General features: G+C 45.3%; 1 protein-coding gene across 1 annotated transcript in view; it reads left to right on the top strand.

Moving 5' to 3' along the window:
• Nucleotides 1-17,441, top strand: part of CAMTA1 (calmodulin binding transcription activator 1) — a 1,228,941-nt gene that overhangs the window by 1,061,649 nt on the left and 149,851 nt on the right. The window contains exon 6 of the mRNA XM_019541692.1: nt 12,490-12,643. Coding sequence (XP_019397237.1) covers nt 12,490-12,643 — 154 coding nt within the window. The remainder of the gene's footprint in view (nt 1-12,489; nt 12,644-17,441) is intronic.

The following is a 17,441-nucleotide window of genomic DNA, read 5'->3' as shown; positions in this document are numbered from 1 at the left end:
CAGATGCAAAGCAGAGACAGTGCGGGGTGGTGGGTGGTGGTGGCAACGGCGACTGCATGAGAGCTCTCCCCCTCTGTGTCCAGCCAGCTGGGTAGTGCCTGTGTGACCCACAGAGAGGAGCCACTGCCCTCGCCCCTCCCCAGCCCTGCTCCTGTGAGGTGACAGTACAGGGTGGTGGGTGGCGGCACTCCACCCATGCCACCTCATGTGTACAACCTGGGGCTTCCTAGGTACCCCTAGAGGTACACGTACCCCTGGCTGACAACCTCTGGTCTAAAGAATTAATTCTGATCTAGTGGGAAGCTGAGCTGGGAGAATCATTCCAGCTTGGAGCCTATGCAAGCATCACCAGGCATCATTTAGGAAGCAGGTGAATAATCCAGGCACAACGTGAACAAAGTGCTTTGGCTGCCTATACACATGCTCAGAGGGTGGGGGGGCAGGGGGACAATACTTTAATTAGAGCAGTTCCCAGAAAACGTCTCTAATTAAAAGGGTTTACTGTCCTGTGGATTAAGCACACCCATTCATCTCCCCTCCCCCCTGCATTTCATTCGATGAGGTTTAGTTAAAATGCCCCAGGGCCATTTTGAAACATGAGCTTAATACACGTGATGATGAGGCGATGCTGGAATGTTCTAATTAGAAGCCAGAGCAGACTTGATTAATCTAATCTAATTAGAAGGCCAATGGGCACTCTATAGGCAGCCTTTGTTTCCACCTAAAATTGGTCCACGCTAAGCAGATGCTAGGTGGGTCACGTCACCTGCCATTGGCCTATGACTCTCCCCCACCTCCTGCTCCTTAGGGTATACACACAGAGAAACACCCACTGCAGTTGTAATGCTTTGTTATTCAAAGCGATTTTATTTTCTCAAATCCTCTTATAATTATGAAAATTTAAATCATGCTAAATTACTGCATTCTTCAGCTCTCTTGCAAATACCATTCATGATGCAGCCTGTGTTATCCTGCCATTCTTGCTGACATGCAGTGTCAACTAGGATCAGGATTTGTAGTGGGGCAGGTGTGAGCCACCCCTGAGGCATCGCCACACAGTTCTGACAGGGTCTCTGCCGTGCCCCTGAGAGGGATGATGCTGCTGGTAGTGAGCTGCAAAACTGGTACACTCCTTTCCATACTGAAGAAAGCAAAAATCTTGTGGCCTTTTATAAATGTATATAGACAGTTTAGTTTGGAAAGTGGCTGGTTCTCTGTTTTTACCCCTTTGAAAGAAATAAGTGTTAGGGAGTGAAGTGTAAATAGACTTGCCTAATGGTTAGGCCACTGAGGGAAGGCAGGGGCCAGGAGCTGAGTCCAAATTCAGGAGCCAAGTTACCAGGTCTGGAGGGAAATCCAGGGGCAGAGTCCAGTACACAGGATAGGGTCAGGACCCAGAAAACCATGGCTGAGGGGCAAGCCACAGGGCAAAGTCTGAGCAATTCATCAAGCCGCGTATCAGGATCCAGAAAAATCAGCACCAAGTTACCAAGTCTGAACGGTGGTCTACAAGGCAAAGTCCAAACACTTAATCAAGCCAGGAATCAGGAATCAGGAAAAAAACAGAGAGAGAAGGAAACAAGACTGAGTGGTAAATAGAACCAAGGAGGTGATACTTCCCCTCTATGCAGCATTGGTCAGAGCACAGTTGGAGTACTGCATCCAGTTTTGGGCACCATACTTCCAGAAGGATGTTGATAGACTCGAGAGGGTCCAGAGGAGAGCCACTCGTATGGTCAGGTGCTTACAGGACAAGCCCTATGAGGAGAGACTGAGGGACCTGGACCTCTTCAGCCTTCACAAGAGAAGGCTGAGAGGTGATCTTGTTGTTGCCTACAAATTCATTAGGGGGATGCAGCAAGGGATCAGAGATACTCTGTTCACCAGGGCGCCTCTTGGCACAATGGTCACAAACTGACAGAGAGCAGATTTAGGCTAGATATCAGGAAAAACTTCTTCATGGTAAGGGTGGCCAAAACTTGGAATGGGCTTCCAAGGGAGGTGGTGCTCTCCCCTACCCTGGAAGTCTTTAAGAGAAGGCTGGATAGATATCTGGCTGGAGTCATCTGACCCCAGCACTCTGTCCTGCCTAGGTAGGGGGTTGGACTCAATGATCTGTTGAGGTCCCTTCTGACCCTAGCATCTATGGATCTATGAACGTATAAATCTATGAGACTTCTTGCCGGATCACACACAGACAGGGGGAAGTAACAGAGTTACACTGGTGTAAACTCAGAGCTGCCAAGAGCAGAACTGCCAAGAACATGTTCATGTGCACATGTTGGTGATTAATCTTCAGTGGCAGCACAAATTAAATTCCTCGCACATTAGCAAAAAGAGATGTCCCCCCAGGACACATTTGCATCTACTGTTTGCCTTGTCCAGTGGCACTCATCTCCCAGCCCATTTGTCACCTGGTCTAAATGGCAGGTTAGTCTAGCTATGTTGTTGTGGTGGTCATGAACCTATCAGAGGTGTTACCACTATCACATACAGTTGACAAAGCAGATCTTAATAGGTAATAAATGCCTAGGAAAAACCAGTAAAACTTTTCACTGATAAGAAAATGCATAAAGTTGCCATCAAGTGGTTTATGATATAAATTCCCCAAATGTTCATAATAACTGTAAATCCTGGAGTCAGCAGCTGGTTGGAATTAGAATACTACTCAGGGCATCATAAGTTGAGTCAATGATTCATTGGTAAACAGACCCTCTTTGCTGTCCCTCTCCAGGGAAGAGCTCTGATGAGAGAACTTAGCTGAATCATGGGGTTTAATTTTGACCCCAGAAATTCTGGTGCATGTTTGCATCCTATCTAAGCTTGGTCAGCAGTTCCAGGGCTCCCCTAAGGTATTTCTGCCTTAGGCTGACATGTCATTCTGGAAATGGCTCTGGCAGGCCCCTTATTCTGACTTACCCACCTCTTGTCTTTTGCACACTTCCTGAGAGTTATTGACCCTGGTATGCTGCACACCGCAGTGGTGTCTCTAGGGGATGTCCTTACCACATCTTCCCTGCACCCTGATGGACCCCTCTCACTTTGTGGTGTGTCTGACTTTTTCCTGGTGCTTGATGCTTTTCCTGGTGCTTGACGTTGCTGGGGCAAATTTCACAGAGAAACAACTGTGTGCTGTGCAAAACTAATTGTGCATGACTCACTCCTGGCCATATCACCCAACATATATGAATCCTGAGCCTTGCACCTGGCATGGTACATAAGGGTGTCATGCCTAGTGGGTGGAGCCAGGAGTGGGTACTGGCAGAGTTGCATGGATGAACCATGGGTTGGGAGCAACCGAAGGCCACCTGAGTTCCAAACTGAGGAGCAGAGACCAAAGCCCAGAGTCTGAAACAGAACTAGAGGACTAATCAGGGATCTGAGGTCAGGGAGGACGCCAAGGTTAAACTGAAGTTGAAACACCGAGCTGGAAGGTTAACCAAGAATCAGAGGTCAGGGAGCAAACCAAGGTGAAACTGAAGTATCTGGGAGACCTGGTGAGGCAGCTCTTAGAACTAGAATGTCAACCTTGAGGGTCACACTTTGTTTCAGAGGAACAGGGTTGGGAGAAAAGGTGGTGGTGTTGCCATGTATGTCAAAAACATATACACTTGGTCCAACGCATAATGCATCTGGGTGAAGATAAAAGGTGAAAGATGCAACATTGATATAATTCTTGGAAGTTATTATAGACCACCAAATCAGGAAGAAGAAGTGGATGAGGCACTCTTCAAGGAAGTGACAAATCTATCCAAAAGCTATGGGATGGTACTGATGGGAGATTTCAATTTTCTGGACATCTGCTGGAAGAACAGTGCAGCCAACATAAAATGTTGAGCTGGTTCCTAACTTGTGTGGAGGACAACTTTCTGTTCCAAAATGTGAAGGATACAACCAGGGAATAATCTATCTTGGATCTTGCCCTGACCAATAGAGACAAACTGGTGGAGGATGTGAAGGCAATAAACAACTTGGAAAGTAGTGATCACAAGATGAGAGAATTCCAGATCCTGAGCTGGGGAAAGCATGAGATTGGCAGAACTGGGATGCTAGATTAAAAAAAAATGAAGTTCATCCAAGCCAAGGAGTTAATAGGCATGGTGCCATGGGAAGATGCGGTGAAGGGTAAAGGCACTTAGGAGGGCTCAGAGCTTCTAAAAGGCACAGTATTAGAGATCGAATAAGAAACTGTTCCAACATGATGGAAGCACAGGAAGAATAGCAGGAGACCAATGTGGCTGCACAAGGAACTTCTAGGATGCTTCAAATACAAAAGCATACAGGCAATGGGAAAATGGGCAAGTCACCAAGGAAGCATATGAGGATGTATGCTTCCTTGTATGAACCAGCAAGGACAAAATCAGGAAGGCAAAGATAAAGAATGAGCTGCACCTGGTGACTGAGGTTAAAGACAACAAGTATGTCTATAAGTGTGTTGGCTGGAAAAAAAAGACCAAGGAAACTGTGGTTCCTCTGTTAACTAGCCAGAGGAAGCTACTCAACAGCTACTTTACCCCAGTCTTCAGAGAAAAAATATGCTACAGCCAGACACCCAATAAAGATTATGTAGATAAGGAAGGGGACAATCTGAGGGATGAGATAACAAAATAGACAGAGAGCTTTTGATGGGTTGAATGAATTCTAGTCAGCAAGGCCTGATGAAATTCCTCCCAGGGTACAGAAGGAACTGGCAGAGGAGACACAGGAGCCTTTGGCAATGATACTCATGAAGTCATGGGAAATGGGAGAGGCACCAAAGGACTGGAAAAGGGCCAACATAGTGTTTCTCATTAAAAAGGCAAGAAGGAGGACTTGGGAACCACAGGCTGATTAGTCTCACCTCAGTACCTGGGAAGTTACTAGAGCATATCCTGAGGAAGGCCATTTGCAACTATCTGGAGATGAAAAGGCTGATTACAGGCACCCAATATGGATTTACTAAGAAATCATGTCAAACAAACTTGATCTCTTTGTTTGATAAAGTAACAACTTGGGTAGATGAAAGTACCGTTGTGGATATGATGCACATGGACTTCAGCAAGGCTTTTGACAAAATCCCAAATGCCTAGGGAATTACTTGTATCGGAGTTTTGGGGAAACCATGAAAAATGGTGGTTTCTGGAATCACTGCAAAAAATGGTGATTCCCACAATTTTGTGTGGAATCACCCCCCCACAAAAATAAAAGCTTAATACAAAGAAAGCATGGCAATCCCTGCAGCCATAGAGCACGTGGTTTGAGAGAGCTACTGAGATGCTGAGCTAGTGACAGACTCAGTGAAGGCACCAGTCAGGAAAACAGAAGGGGTTTGGGTGCCATCTTTTAAGAAGCAAGATGCAGTGCTGCAGTCTGAAGATAATGAATGAAAAGAAATCCAAGAAAGCCTAATACATTTTAGTTCAGGATTTTGTAAGGCAGTTCCTTGTAGGAACTTTACATGCAGATGATGATTAAATTGTTTTGTTCATCATGGAACATGACTCTGGATATGTCCAGGAAAAACAGCATTGTTCGGTATTTAAAGACCAAATTACATATAAAACAAAAGGCTGCTGCAGAGGCTGAAGGTCAGAGCAAGAAACAAGCAACTATGTCCTCAATCTTTAAAAGAACCACTGAAAGCAGTTGGGTAAGAAGAGAGGCTACATTCATGCTAGCAGAGGCATTCCCCGCCATTCCCCGCCACCAACATTCCTCTGGAAAAAATTCATAACCCCAAATTAAGGGACTACATGAACAAACACATGCCAAATGCTGGCAGTTTCCCATGTGCGAACAAGCTTTGTCAATATTATCTACCAGGAGTAATTGCTTCGCATGTTCAGTCCACAAAATCTGCATTGGCAGAATATTAATCAATCTCAGTGGTAGCAGATGAAGCAACAGATGCCCACGATAACTATGTTCTGCACATTTTATTTGTATCTGGGAACTGGACAGACTGAAATTTGCCTGTTTTTCAAACAGAGCCAGTTCACTATGCTTCTGCCAATTTTTCTACTGTGGCACAAGCTGTAGTGAAGGTTGTTGTAAACTACAGCTTAGAATTTAACAAGATCTCAACATTTCTGTCTGATAATGTAACGTATGTGTGCAAAGCTTTTTCTGATGTGCTCCATGAAATGATGCCCAATGCAATTCATGTCACCTATACATGAGCATACATACTTTCTTTAGCAAGTGGTGTCTGGTGCACACATTTTCTTGATGTAGATAGCCTGGTTTTCTCTTTTAAAAAAGCATTCAAACATCATCCAGGCCATAATCTTCAATACAGGGAATCTGTCACCAATCAAAGCAGGGATCTACATGCAACCATGTCACTTCCACCTGAACCTGTGCTTACAAGATGGAATTTGTGGTTTAATACAGTTCATTACCATGCAAAGAATATGAACTAGGAAGACACGGTTCTTTGGGTAAATCCAATATCTTTTATTAAACCAACTCAGTAAAAGATATCGGATTTACCCAAAGAACCTTGTCTGTCTATGTCCTTAGATCAACATGGCTACAACCTACATCCCTGAAGTACTACTAGCAGTTTTGCACGTGAGGAGCTTGAAATCACACCCAGCAGACAGTGCATGCTTAAACTGCGTGATTTCTTAAGGCAGGGCGACATAGAAGATCAAGGCTGAAAATGTGATCTGGTTCATGGAGCTTCTACTGTGGTGTGAAGTTGGCAGGCTTTGATCCACCAAGCACAGAACAAGCTGACGGATTCGATAAGTTAGGTTAAAGATACAGCATCACAACAACTGTCAGCGTGAAAACCAGCAGAGACAAGAACTATTCCAGGCAATAGCTGCACAGTTGAATCAGTCACTACCACTGCAGTTTAAACAACTGTCTGCCTCCTTTTTAATGCTGTTTGCATTTTTTTACCCCAGTCAGGTGCCTTTTCTGAGTTTTGACCCTCGGCTACTGAAATCAATCCCTGAATGGACGAGGCATGACAAGAGCATGAAAAGCAATGTGCTGCTTCCATGAACTTTGTTAAAGAGTCCCAGATGCCTTTGACTGTGACTGTGTTTTGGGAGTCCGCTTCTGATTGGTTTTCACATCTCTACAATTTAGCAAAATGCTGCCTTACCTTTCCAACCAATACAGTGGATGCAGAATGTGCAATCTCAGTGTATGGACAAGTGTTCACACCGTGAAGACAGAGAATGTCAGCTGCAACTGCCAGTGGATGCTGCATTTAACATCTTAACATGAATTGTTTCTATCAAAGTTAGCATTACTAAACATTTTGTAGAATGCTAATAATAAATTATGATGATATTATGTACAATTCATATTGTGTATACAACTTGCTTGCCTGTCCACCCCTCTCCTAACTAGCTCAAGGCCTTTGGTGCACAAGCTTAAGTGCACAAGCTGACCTCACCTGCTGCAGCACCCACAAGCACTCCATCCTGTATTCACTGTTTGGTTTCATTTCCAGACTAAAATGAAAATAAAAAATGTTGGAAATGTACATGAAACAAATTCTGGGGAAAAGAATCCATTTGGTTTTGGCTGACAAGATTTACTTTAACAAAGTCAATCTGCTTCCTTTTGATTCTACATTTAATTTTGGTTGCAACTTTTAAATTATGTTATCATTACAAACAAAATCCCTCAAAATGAAAAGTAATTTCAAAATAAAAAATCAAAACGCAACATCTACCATCACTGGAACTTAGGTGCTGTTTTTCTTCCACAATAAATTCCTAGCAAGCTTTATGAATTACTCTAATATCATCAGTCTCAATCTTATTGGACAGGAAGTGCCCTCATTTGCTGTCTCTGCAATATGCCAAGAAATTAATTTGGGCTTGTTTCAAGTGTCTGTACTAGAACTGGTGCAAATATAATAACGATAGGAAAGAGGGGTTAAGAACAAGAAAGCAAAACCAGAGAAGACTCAGAAATCAAGATTAAGCTAACCATGTGGTTAGACAGTGATGACAGGAGAAATTTATCTGAGACATGTAGGCAGTTAATGGCATGGGAGGAAACCATATGAGGTACTCACAGATTTCTTATCTATTACTAAGGTTGAAAGCAAGCATCTTAAATTACACAAACATACTTTAAAACTGGAATGACATTTTCAGCATTTTAAATTTTGTAATACAGCAGATTCTGGGACAGTGAGCTTTTGTGGCTGATAGCTGGCCAGCTGGAAGTCTGATCAGGCTGGATGGAGATCTCTTTATTGAAATAAATGACGAGTAATAGAGAGAGGTTTCTATTTCTGACTGATAAGCCTTCATGTACCGGTGCAAGCATGGAGCTGAATTTGTTGTACTAAAATATAGCACCGGATCTAAACAAAGACCTCCTTCCCAGAATGCCCTGAGTGGTCTCAACACTTTTAAAGCAGGGTTATTTTCAGTTTCTGGATGACAGTGTTCTGTTTAGAATAGTGATATGCAGAAATACATTTTTCTACCCAACAGAATAATTTTGAATACCCATAACAAGGTATGCACTACTGTTCATTAGTTTAGTGATTGTAGCTTCATATGCATCTGTTCTATAACTAGATTGCATTAAAGAACTAAGAATTCTCGGCTGGGCCAGTTGTAAGAAATAGTTTCCAAGACAGACTTTCTCTCATCATCTTTGCCAGATAAATCCTAATGGCAATTCAGCAGTGGATTACTGAGGACTTGCCTATTTGGGAAGCAGGAGGGCGGTTTCAAAATTAGATTTTAGAGACAAACCCATTTGTCTTTCACTTCTTATGCATATTTTATTTGCCATGTGTGCTAACTGAAGAGCTAACATTTATGTTTAATAACATAAGAAGTGCTGCACTGGGTCAGACCATTGGTTCTATCCCAGTATCCTAGGCTAATACAGGCACAGAGGGGAAGAGCATTAATGCAAGGTGTTTTCATACTTCTCTGTCCCCTCCCCCTCTTCCCGTACAGCTTCTAGTATTCAGAGACCTAGGAGGCACATCTACATATGTGATAGTAAGGCAGCTGAATAAACTCTGGCACAGTTTGCACTGGAGTTTATTGCTCCTGGAAGCAGCATCTTCATGTGCGCCTGGAACCACAGCACACTGAGCCAGCTGGTAGAGGGCTCGAGGGGTCAGCCTGCCAGCCCAGGGCTGCTCCCCCCCAGCTCAGTGTGCTGTGGAGGGGCTTGATTGGGGCATGAGGATGTTAGTGTGGGGCTAGCCTCTAGGCAGCCCCCACACTATAGCACTGTAGCCTGGTCCCCATCTACATGAGTGTTGCAGGTGAGTGAAGTACTCCGCTTACTTATATCTGACAGTACTATCTTGTGGAGGAGTTAGTTTACTAATAGCACTGCTTGTATAGACTATGACATTTTACTGTGGAGCTAATTAGTCAATTATGCAGTATATGTCTCTTGTGTAGATGTGCCCAGGGAGTTCTACATCAGAAGTTTCAGCTCTACCACTGCATTTGTTACTCAAAGGTGGACCTGTCCTACATGTATTTGTCTTATCCTCTTTTTGATTTTGGTGAAATTATTGACTTGTTGTGTCAATGAGTTCCTCAAGTTAATTATAGGCCATTTTAAATGCAGGTTCCTTTTTTCCCTCTAGTCCTGTTATTTCCTCTTGCTGTGATACACAGCACTGGGGTAATCTCCACAGTAGGAGGAGAAATACAGGTCTTGCCGAAACCCAAGATCCCATGTCTCTTGCCTTTGGCAGAGTGTCTATGTTCTCTATCTCAGATTTCCCTGAGTATCAAAGCTGCTTGGGGAAAAGCTCCCCAAGCATAGTGGCCTTTATAACTTCATCACGTAAATAACTTAGGTGAAATTAGCTAATGAAGTCCGTTTGGGGATATAGCTAGTCATTTTTAGCACCAGAATCTTTTCTGAATCATCCATGAGAGTAGTAATATCTTAAAGCTTTCCTTGATCACCTCTCTGTGACTGAGTAACTCCATCTGCTCATACTGGAACTAGCATAACTGTCTGGTTTGTTTGCCAGACACCCTGAGTGAGCTGTGCTGCTGGACTGCAAACCCAGACCAGTCCAAAATAAATCAGCAAATACAAACATCAGACTTTGCATTGTTCTTAATGTTGGGCTTTAATCCACATTAATACTGATGGGTAAAATAGGTTTTTAATTCCTGCAAACTGGAAGTCCTATAGATATAGCTCTATTTTTCACATGGCTGATATGGGATTGTAGTCATAACTGGGAAGGGACCTAACCCTATTGCAATGTGGAAAGGTATCAGATGTGATGTTTTAATGTAAATTTCTGTGGCTTCTACATCACTGAAGACAGAGAGAACATACACCAGGAAGCGCAAGTCCTTAGGTCTTCATTGCACAAGTCCTGGGGAAAGACTGCAGTGCTGAATACTTTAACGAAAAAGACCTTCCAGGTGGGGATGAAATGCTATCAGATCCTAAAAGCCGATTGAGTGCTCAGCATGAGTTGTTGGGGGGTTTTTTAATTCATTAGTTTCAGAGCAGTATTAGTTTTGAACCATGTAAATAATGTATGTTATAACAAGACTAGGGTGAAGCCACAAAGCACTGAGGATGCTCTTTGCCTTCAGAAGTTTTCAGTATCATGCTGTAGTAGTTTGCTGACAAGTTTGCATTGAGCTTTCCTTTCGTCTCCCTACAGCACCAGAATGAGCATGACTGTGTTTTGTGATAGGCTTCCAGAGCTAATCCCAGAGTCTGGATGCAGGCAAAATTGCTACTGAAAACCCTCCACTTTTAATCACTTCCCATTAATTTTATTAAAATAGAATCTCTACTCATTTCTTCCTGACTTGAATGAGCGCTCTTTCTGTAGACAGCCAGGATAGGACCTAGCTCCCCGGGTTCTAAGGAGAGCCTTGGTAGGGAAGGAAGCTTGCTGGCAGAAATTCATTGTTGTGTTTTTCAGTGCTGGAAGGATACTGGCACTGTGTGCAGGGGCACCATGCCCCCTGGTTCCCAGCATGGCCCTTCTTAGGCTTGTGGAAGTAAGAACGTTCCCATTTTGGGATGGTTTCCCATCTCCTCTTTGTGGTGTGTGGTACTGCCAGCAGCCTATCCTCATTCCCTCCCCCAGCACGCATCTATGCTCGGGGAGCGCAAGCAGCTCTCATTAGAGCTGGGTTCTGTCCTGGAGTGCTGGAGGAGAGGAAGGTGCTCCCCACACTCCTAGTCCATGCAGGGCAGCCATCAATCAGCTCTCTGATGCCGTTGGGGCTGGAGGGGGCGGTTTTCTGGCCCTAGCCTGGAGGCTTTTTCCACCAAAGAGATACAGATTTCCTCACCATTTAAGGCACTGCTAAGGCAGGTTCACCAGGAAATCATCTGTGCATTGTTTGCTGTTTTGTTCTTGTTAGGAAAGGACTCCCAAGATTAGCACAACCTTTGCAGACAAGTGGCAGCTTGTGCTGCTCCTCCCCCTTGGAGCTGGGCTCTGAATGCATAAATGAAACATTAAGAGCTTTAATTACACCATTATCTTATTTATTTTTATAAATAATTCCAAAGCAGTCATTAAAGTTTGTGAACTTACGAGTAAATGACTTTAGGGAAAGAAATCAAGTTTTCAATCTTGTTATTATCTATTGTACAGTCTCCCTGGGATGCTGTGGGAAAACTAGCTGGGTTGTTTGTGGTGGTGGTGGTGTTGTTAAGATGATTCATCTACACACACTGTAGTAAACTTTCTGTTAAGCTCCTAGTTGAAAAGTCTGTCAGTGGGACAGCACTGCAGTGCGTCAAAGTAGGGCTGTATTTCCTTTCTTTCTCTGGATTCCCAGGGAAGTGCACTGGGAAAATGGAATGGAGCATTAAAACCCACAGGAGTGGGTACCCTGCCATTGTTCAAAAAGCCCTGAAGCTCTGCAAAGTGGCTGTATTCTGATTCCGGGTTTCTGCAGCTTCATGTTTTCATCACAAGGCTGCAAGTTTCTTCAAAAGGCAAGAAATTACAGGCTTGTCTGTAAAGGAGCTATGCTCAGGTGCACTGTCTAATATTATCAGTTTCCTTGACATTCCCCTCCCTTTTTCGGCACTTATTGAAAGTTTGGCTGCTATTGATGTTTTTAGTTACATTCAGAATGCTGTTACGTAGACCAAAACTGATGAATGCAACTGTTTTATGTGCCTCTTACACCAAAGCAAATTCTGTGGCAGTTGTGTCTGGTGTTTGGAGAAGTCTTTGCAATTATTAATACTGGAGTGGCTTGAAAAGGATTTGTACCAGCAGACAAAGAGAATAGGGAGACTGCAAGCAACAGGGACTCAGAAGGGAGGCTGCTGTGTGCGCAGAATTCTATCTTATGGCTTGTCTTTGCAGTTTCTGTTGTAGAATGACTGTGCTCTCAGGAAATTCCTGAATGAAATGGGAACTGCTCATGGTTTTTTCTGTGACTGAATTTTGGACAAGACAATAGAGTTAAACTAGAGCTGTTTCACTCTTGGAGGGGAGACAGGCAAAGTGACCCCATGTATATGTAACGCTTGTGCTTGTTCTTCCTGTAGAACCCTGACATCGTACTGGTGCACTACCTGAATGTACCTGCCATCGAGGACTGTGGAAAACCGTGTGGCCCAATCCTGTGTTCAATAAACACAGACAAGAAGGAGTGGGCAAAATGGACAAAAGAGGAACTCATTGGACAGCTCAAACCGATGTGTGAGTACTTAGCAATTTCCAGCCATCCTGAGCAGAAGGGAGCTGGGCTGCTGCAGGTTCCTGTGCAACCCCTAGAAGCAGTGGAAGCAGAGACAGGGTGTGTTTGGTCTGGGCACACCTACACAGCAAACATGCTGTGCACCTGATGGGACAGAGGACAGGTGCAGCTCATTTTATGTTCAGCTACCCTGAGGCCTGGCCCAACCCTCTTGTTTGCAGGGACAGTTGGTACCACAAGTTTGGGACCCAAAGAATGATTGGCAGACACTCCAAGTACATGTCCTGACCTTCAGCAGACTTTATCTGCAGGTTCTCTGAGAACTCATCAACATAGCATGCGAGGGCCAGCCAGACCCTCCCAAAAGCCCCTGTTCCATATACTGTCTTTGTACATTTGGCTATAAAATGCACTTGGTACTTTGCTTCTGTGCTGTCATGTTAGGGCACCTGGTCAATGCCCCTGAACCTTTGTAGGACACCCAACTTTCAGGTATCACTCCCTAAGCACTACTTGGACATGTTTAATAAAACTAAGGTGGGTTGCTTTGCATGCAAATTACTTTTATGGAATTGAGCTTAAATTTTATCAGCAAGGTACTACACACAGAAGCATTTTTCTGTATAGCAGCAAAGTGCTATTAAAACAAAAGAAACCCCCACCCAAGTCTTCTGTTCTGAACACTGACAAAGTTAGATGTCTTGGCAATGTGATGGTATTGACTGCAGCACAGTGACACCAGTAATAAAGTCATACTGTGACCTCTTGCTTGCCTCCATCAGTCAATCTGGTCTGGAACTAACTTTATCCTTGCAAAACCCATTCTTGAATTCTGCAATTTCTCCCTCCTTCTTACTAGAAATGACTGCTTGGGGGTGAGTATTAGTACTAGTAGGGGTGCACCAACAGAGATTTTTGGAGCCAATACTGATAGCCTACTTTTAAGGAGGCATATTGGCTGATACTGATCTGATTTCTAATACAGCATTGAGAGCTGCAAAGCTGGTAAGTCTGTTGTGGTGGGAGGGGAGAGGAGAGAGGAGAGGGAAGGAGAGTGTGGGGGCAGATCAAGAACCTCATGGTGAGGGAGGGAGTGGGGCTGGGTCAAGTGCTACCCAGCCGGGACAGGCTGGGGTGTGGATAGAGCTGTGGCTCATCTGAGAGGTGCAGGGAGAGGGGAGCTGGCTCCCACTGACTGTGCTCAGGGCGGGCAGCGGTGCTGGGAGCGGGGCAGAGAGGGGGCAGGGCTGCAGACACCTCAAAAATTCACCTGTAGTCCCCCCCAACCCTCCCCCAACTCTGCCTCAGGAACAGCTCAGCCCAGCCCCCTCAGTTGGAAAGAGCCCGCAATGGCATCCTGCCCCACCATGCAGATCCGGGGGCACATGCCCCGCTACTCCCCAGGCCTTCTCAGGGTACGCACAGTGGTGGGAGCCAGCCCCTCCTCCCCCCGTGTCCCCCAGATGAGCTGCGGCTCCATCCTGTACCCTCCCTGCCCTGGCAAGGCAGCACCTGCCCCAGCCCCCACTCCCTCATGCACTGCTGGGGCCTTGATCTGCCCCTTGCACGCCCCTTCCCTCCCCCTTCCCCGTCCACCACAACAGACTTACCAGCTGCGTGGCTCTCCAAGCTGCCAGTCTGTGTTCCTTGTCGCCTACGTGCTGCGCTGTGGCTGTGCATGTGCACAGGCGTTTTATTGGCCACATCATCAGCCACATCACGCCAATTTCTGGTACAGTCAATTTTCTTTATACTGGTGCTGATCTGATATCGGACCTATGTATCAGTGCACCTCTAGTAACTAGTTCAGGCCTCTGAAGTCTAGGGACAGGTCACTTGGTTGGTTTGCTTAGTTGGTTTGCAGAGTCAATATTGGGAGTACTGGGAATATTGGCTTGCAGACGGACAGCTTCTTGGTGCCCTCAGCATCCCTGGGATTTCTCTGAAGTGGTTGCACTTGAAAGGGAAGTGGCTTAAAGCAGTCTGACATGTTTTTAACAAGGACAATGGCAGTTTGGTGGTAAGAGATGTTTTCTGGCATTGAGATGGGCCAGCTCCTCAAAATGGGCTCATATATTTTCTAATTTATCACCCTAACAAGTGAGGATCACATTAGTTTTAGTTTCACTGCCAGTTTACTGCTGTCCATACTGTTACTGGCTGAAGCGAGGGAGCAGTCCAGCCAAGTGCACTTGGAGCTCTGAGTGCTTCACATGGGCCTGTGGGGTGTCGGGGTGGCTGATGTGGTGTGAGTACTGGGAGCACTTGTCCAGGAGTTCTTATTGAACTAAAACTTGCCAGAAGTTCTGTGGTGAAGCTAAAGCCAGGCCTTTGTCACTGTGGTCTGCTCATGTAGCCATTTGTTTGCCATGTGTTTGTGCATGAGTGCTGAGTGGGCAATGACGGCACGGAGTTGGGGCCTGAGGCAGAGCTGTGATCCACTGCCTTCATACCCCTGTGACGGCCACCAGTTCCGTGGAGAGAGTCATGCAGGAGTGGATCACAGCTCTGTCCCGGCTCCAGCCTGAGCCCTGGCCCCACACTCTCAGCGCCTGAAGATCCCAGGGTCTTGCCAGCCCCATCTCATTCCCAGATGCCACTCCAATCCAGCCACCCAGCCAAGCACCCTACCCACTCAGGTCCCACCCTCCTGTGGTGAGTGTAGGGCGGACAGGCCGGGGTGCCTGGGTAGCAGGGCTGGGTCCAGTGCCAGAAGGAGCCTCTTCTGTAGGGGTTACTGGGAAATGGAGTCTGGCTGCTGTGCTGCCCCAGCCCCACTGCATGCCAAGGGTGGCAGGACTGGCTGCACACACCATGGCCCAGGCTACCCCTCACACCTGGGCCAGGCAGGACAAAGGGGCCCACTGTAGGCTGGACAAAATCCCTCAGTGGGCTGTATTCAGCCCACAGGCCATATTTCGCCCACAACTATTTATACAGCTGGCATGGTACACCCTTGTGACATGCAATCTAACCTTCCCCAGGTTGCCCAGGCTGCACTGTTCATTACAGGCACTGCTTACATACATTCTGAGACTTCCTAGTATGGAAAGATGCAATCTGCAGGAGTCCCAGGTACTGTTGTATGGCACTGCCTCTTTTCAGACATTTACACTGTCAAGTGGTGTGAGATGCCTAACCCAAAATATAAGCCTGCTCCACTGTGCGCTGAAGCAGCCATCACATGGGAAGATTACAACTTATGCTGGTCCCAGGGGTCCCAATATGCATAGAAGTGACTTTCCAAAAACAAGGAGAAATTTTTCATAATGTGAAACTGTAAGAACGAGAGGATGAGCTCAGCAGCTATGTTACTGATTATCTGACTCAGCAGTGCCCAGATTGGCAATTGGTGCCCATCAGATAGCTGCTGCTGATTCAGGCATATTCCTCCCTCTTATGTATTTTTATCTGTCTTCCCCCTGTAGCACTTGCTCCCTTTTTTCTCCTTTTGTCTCACCATTCTGATCAGAGATGGTGGAAAGCCCAATCACACTAAACAGAATGCCACATTACCCCAAGGACTGATTAAATTACATGGGAATTCAACATGTGGTTGACAACTGGCGAGAACCTTGATATTTAACAGGAGGGGGGAAGCATCAGCCATCAAATCTGCAATACATCAGAAAATAATTTGAAAACTGCAACAAACTAGCCATAACTCTAATAACACGTGGTTCTTTTATGTCTGAAGGGAAGAGTGAAATTCTGCACAATTATTCAGTGTGTATGCATGCACACATCTCTGTTTATGGATGCACGCCCTGGGAACACAACCTAATATAAAAGCTTTAGATTCTTATCAGAGATGGAAAACAAAGAGTGTACAGCTAACCACACTGAGGGAATATAGATGCTTTGCCAAGACGGCATCAGATTTCATTCCAAAACTGAGCATGCCATGAAATTCTGTAGCCAAACACATTAACTTCATCACATTTTCACATAAATCACATTCCTTCAAAGCCTTTGCAGTTTGATTTCCTGATGTTTCCAGATTTCCCTGTCCTAAAGGAGATTTGTCAGTGATTTAATCAAAGCATTGTTCATAATATCCATGGTGAAGTGAGACTGATTTACAGGCAATCACCTTTTCTACTTGTTGCATACCACTCCTCATATGGTTTTTTCCTTCAGAACTTTGGAATTGAAGCTTCAGTGAGGAGCTGTGGTCTCTGTCTGTCTGTCCTACTAAAGAACTCCAAGTTTAGTATGTTTCTATTGAAGAGAAGACTTGGCTGTACCTGCAAGTCTCTGACTAAATACCATCCCCGCAGGGATTTTCTAAGTATTTATAGTCCTTGTAACTCTGATTTTTTTCAGAGATAAGAGGAGGAATTGCTGCCAGTAATGCTCCAAGGAGAACTCTCCTTCCCAAGAAAGAAGGCAACAATACTATTTTAGATCACAGATGAGTGGAAAAGGAGTATCCCCATAAAACTAGCCAACTCTGTAACAAGCACTGGATATTTGCCTACAGACTCTTTAAGAGTGAGTTGCATGTAGCTACCATCTGTGCAGCTCTTGCCCCTGTCATTGGCATAGATTAGGTTAGTCAGTGCTGCTGGGAAAGCAAAAATAACATAGGAGACCCTCCCGAGCCCGGCAGGGCCTGGCAGGAGCCTGCTCCCAGGGCTACTACTCCAACCAGTGCGTGCAGTCAGTGGAGCAGGCTCCCAGGCTGCAACTGAACTCCAACTAGCTTCAGGCATCAAGGACAACAAAAAGTTCTTTTTCAGGTATGTGGGGAGCCAGAGGAAAAGCAAGGGCAATGTTGGACCCCTGCTAAACCAGATG

Source organism: Crocodylus porosus, unplaced genomic scaffold (genome assembly GCF_001723895.1).
Source record: "Crocodylus porosus isolate Cpor-Errol unplaced genomic scaffold, CroPor_comp1, whole genome shotgun sequence".
NCBI classification, from domain to species: Eukaryota; Metazoa; Chordata; order Crocodylia; family Crocodylidae; genus Crocodylus; species Crocodylus porosus.
Note: the sequence above shows the minus strand (reverse complement) of the source record. Positions and strands in the feature narration are given on the sequence as shown.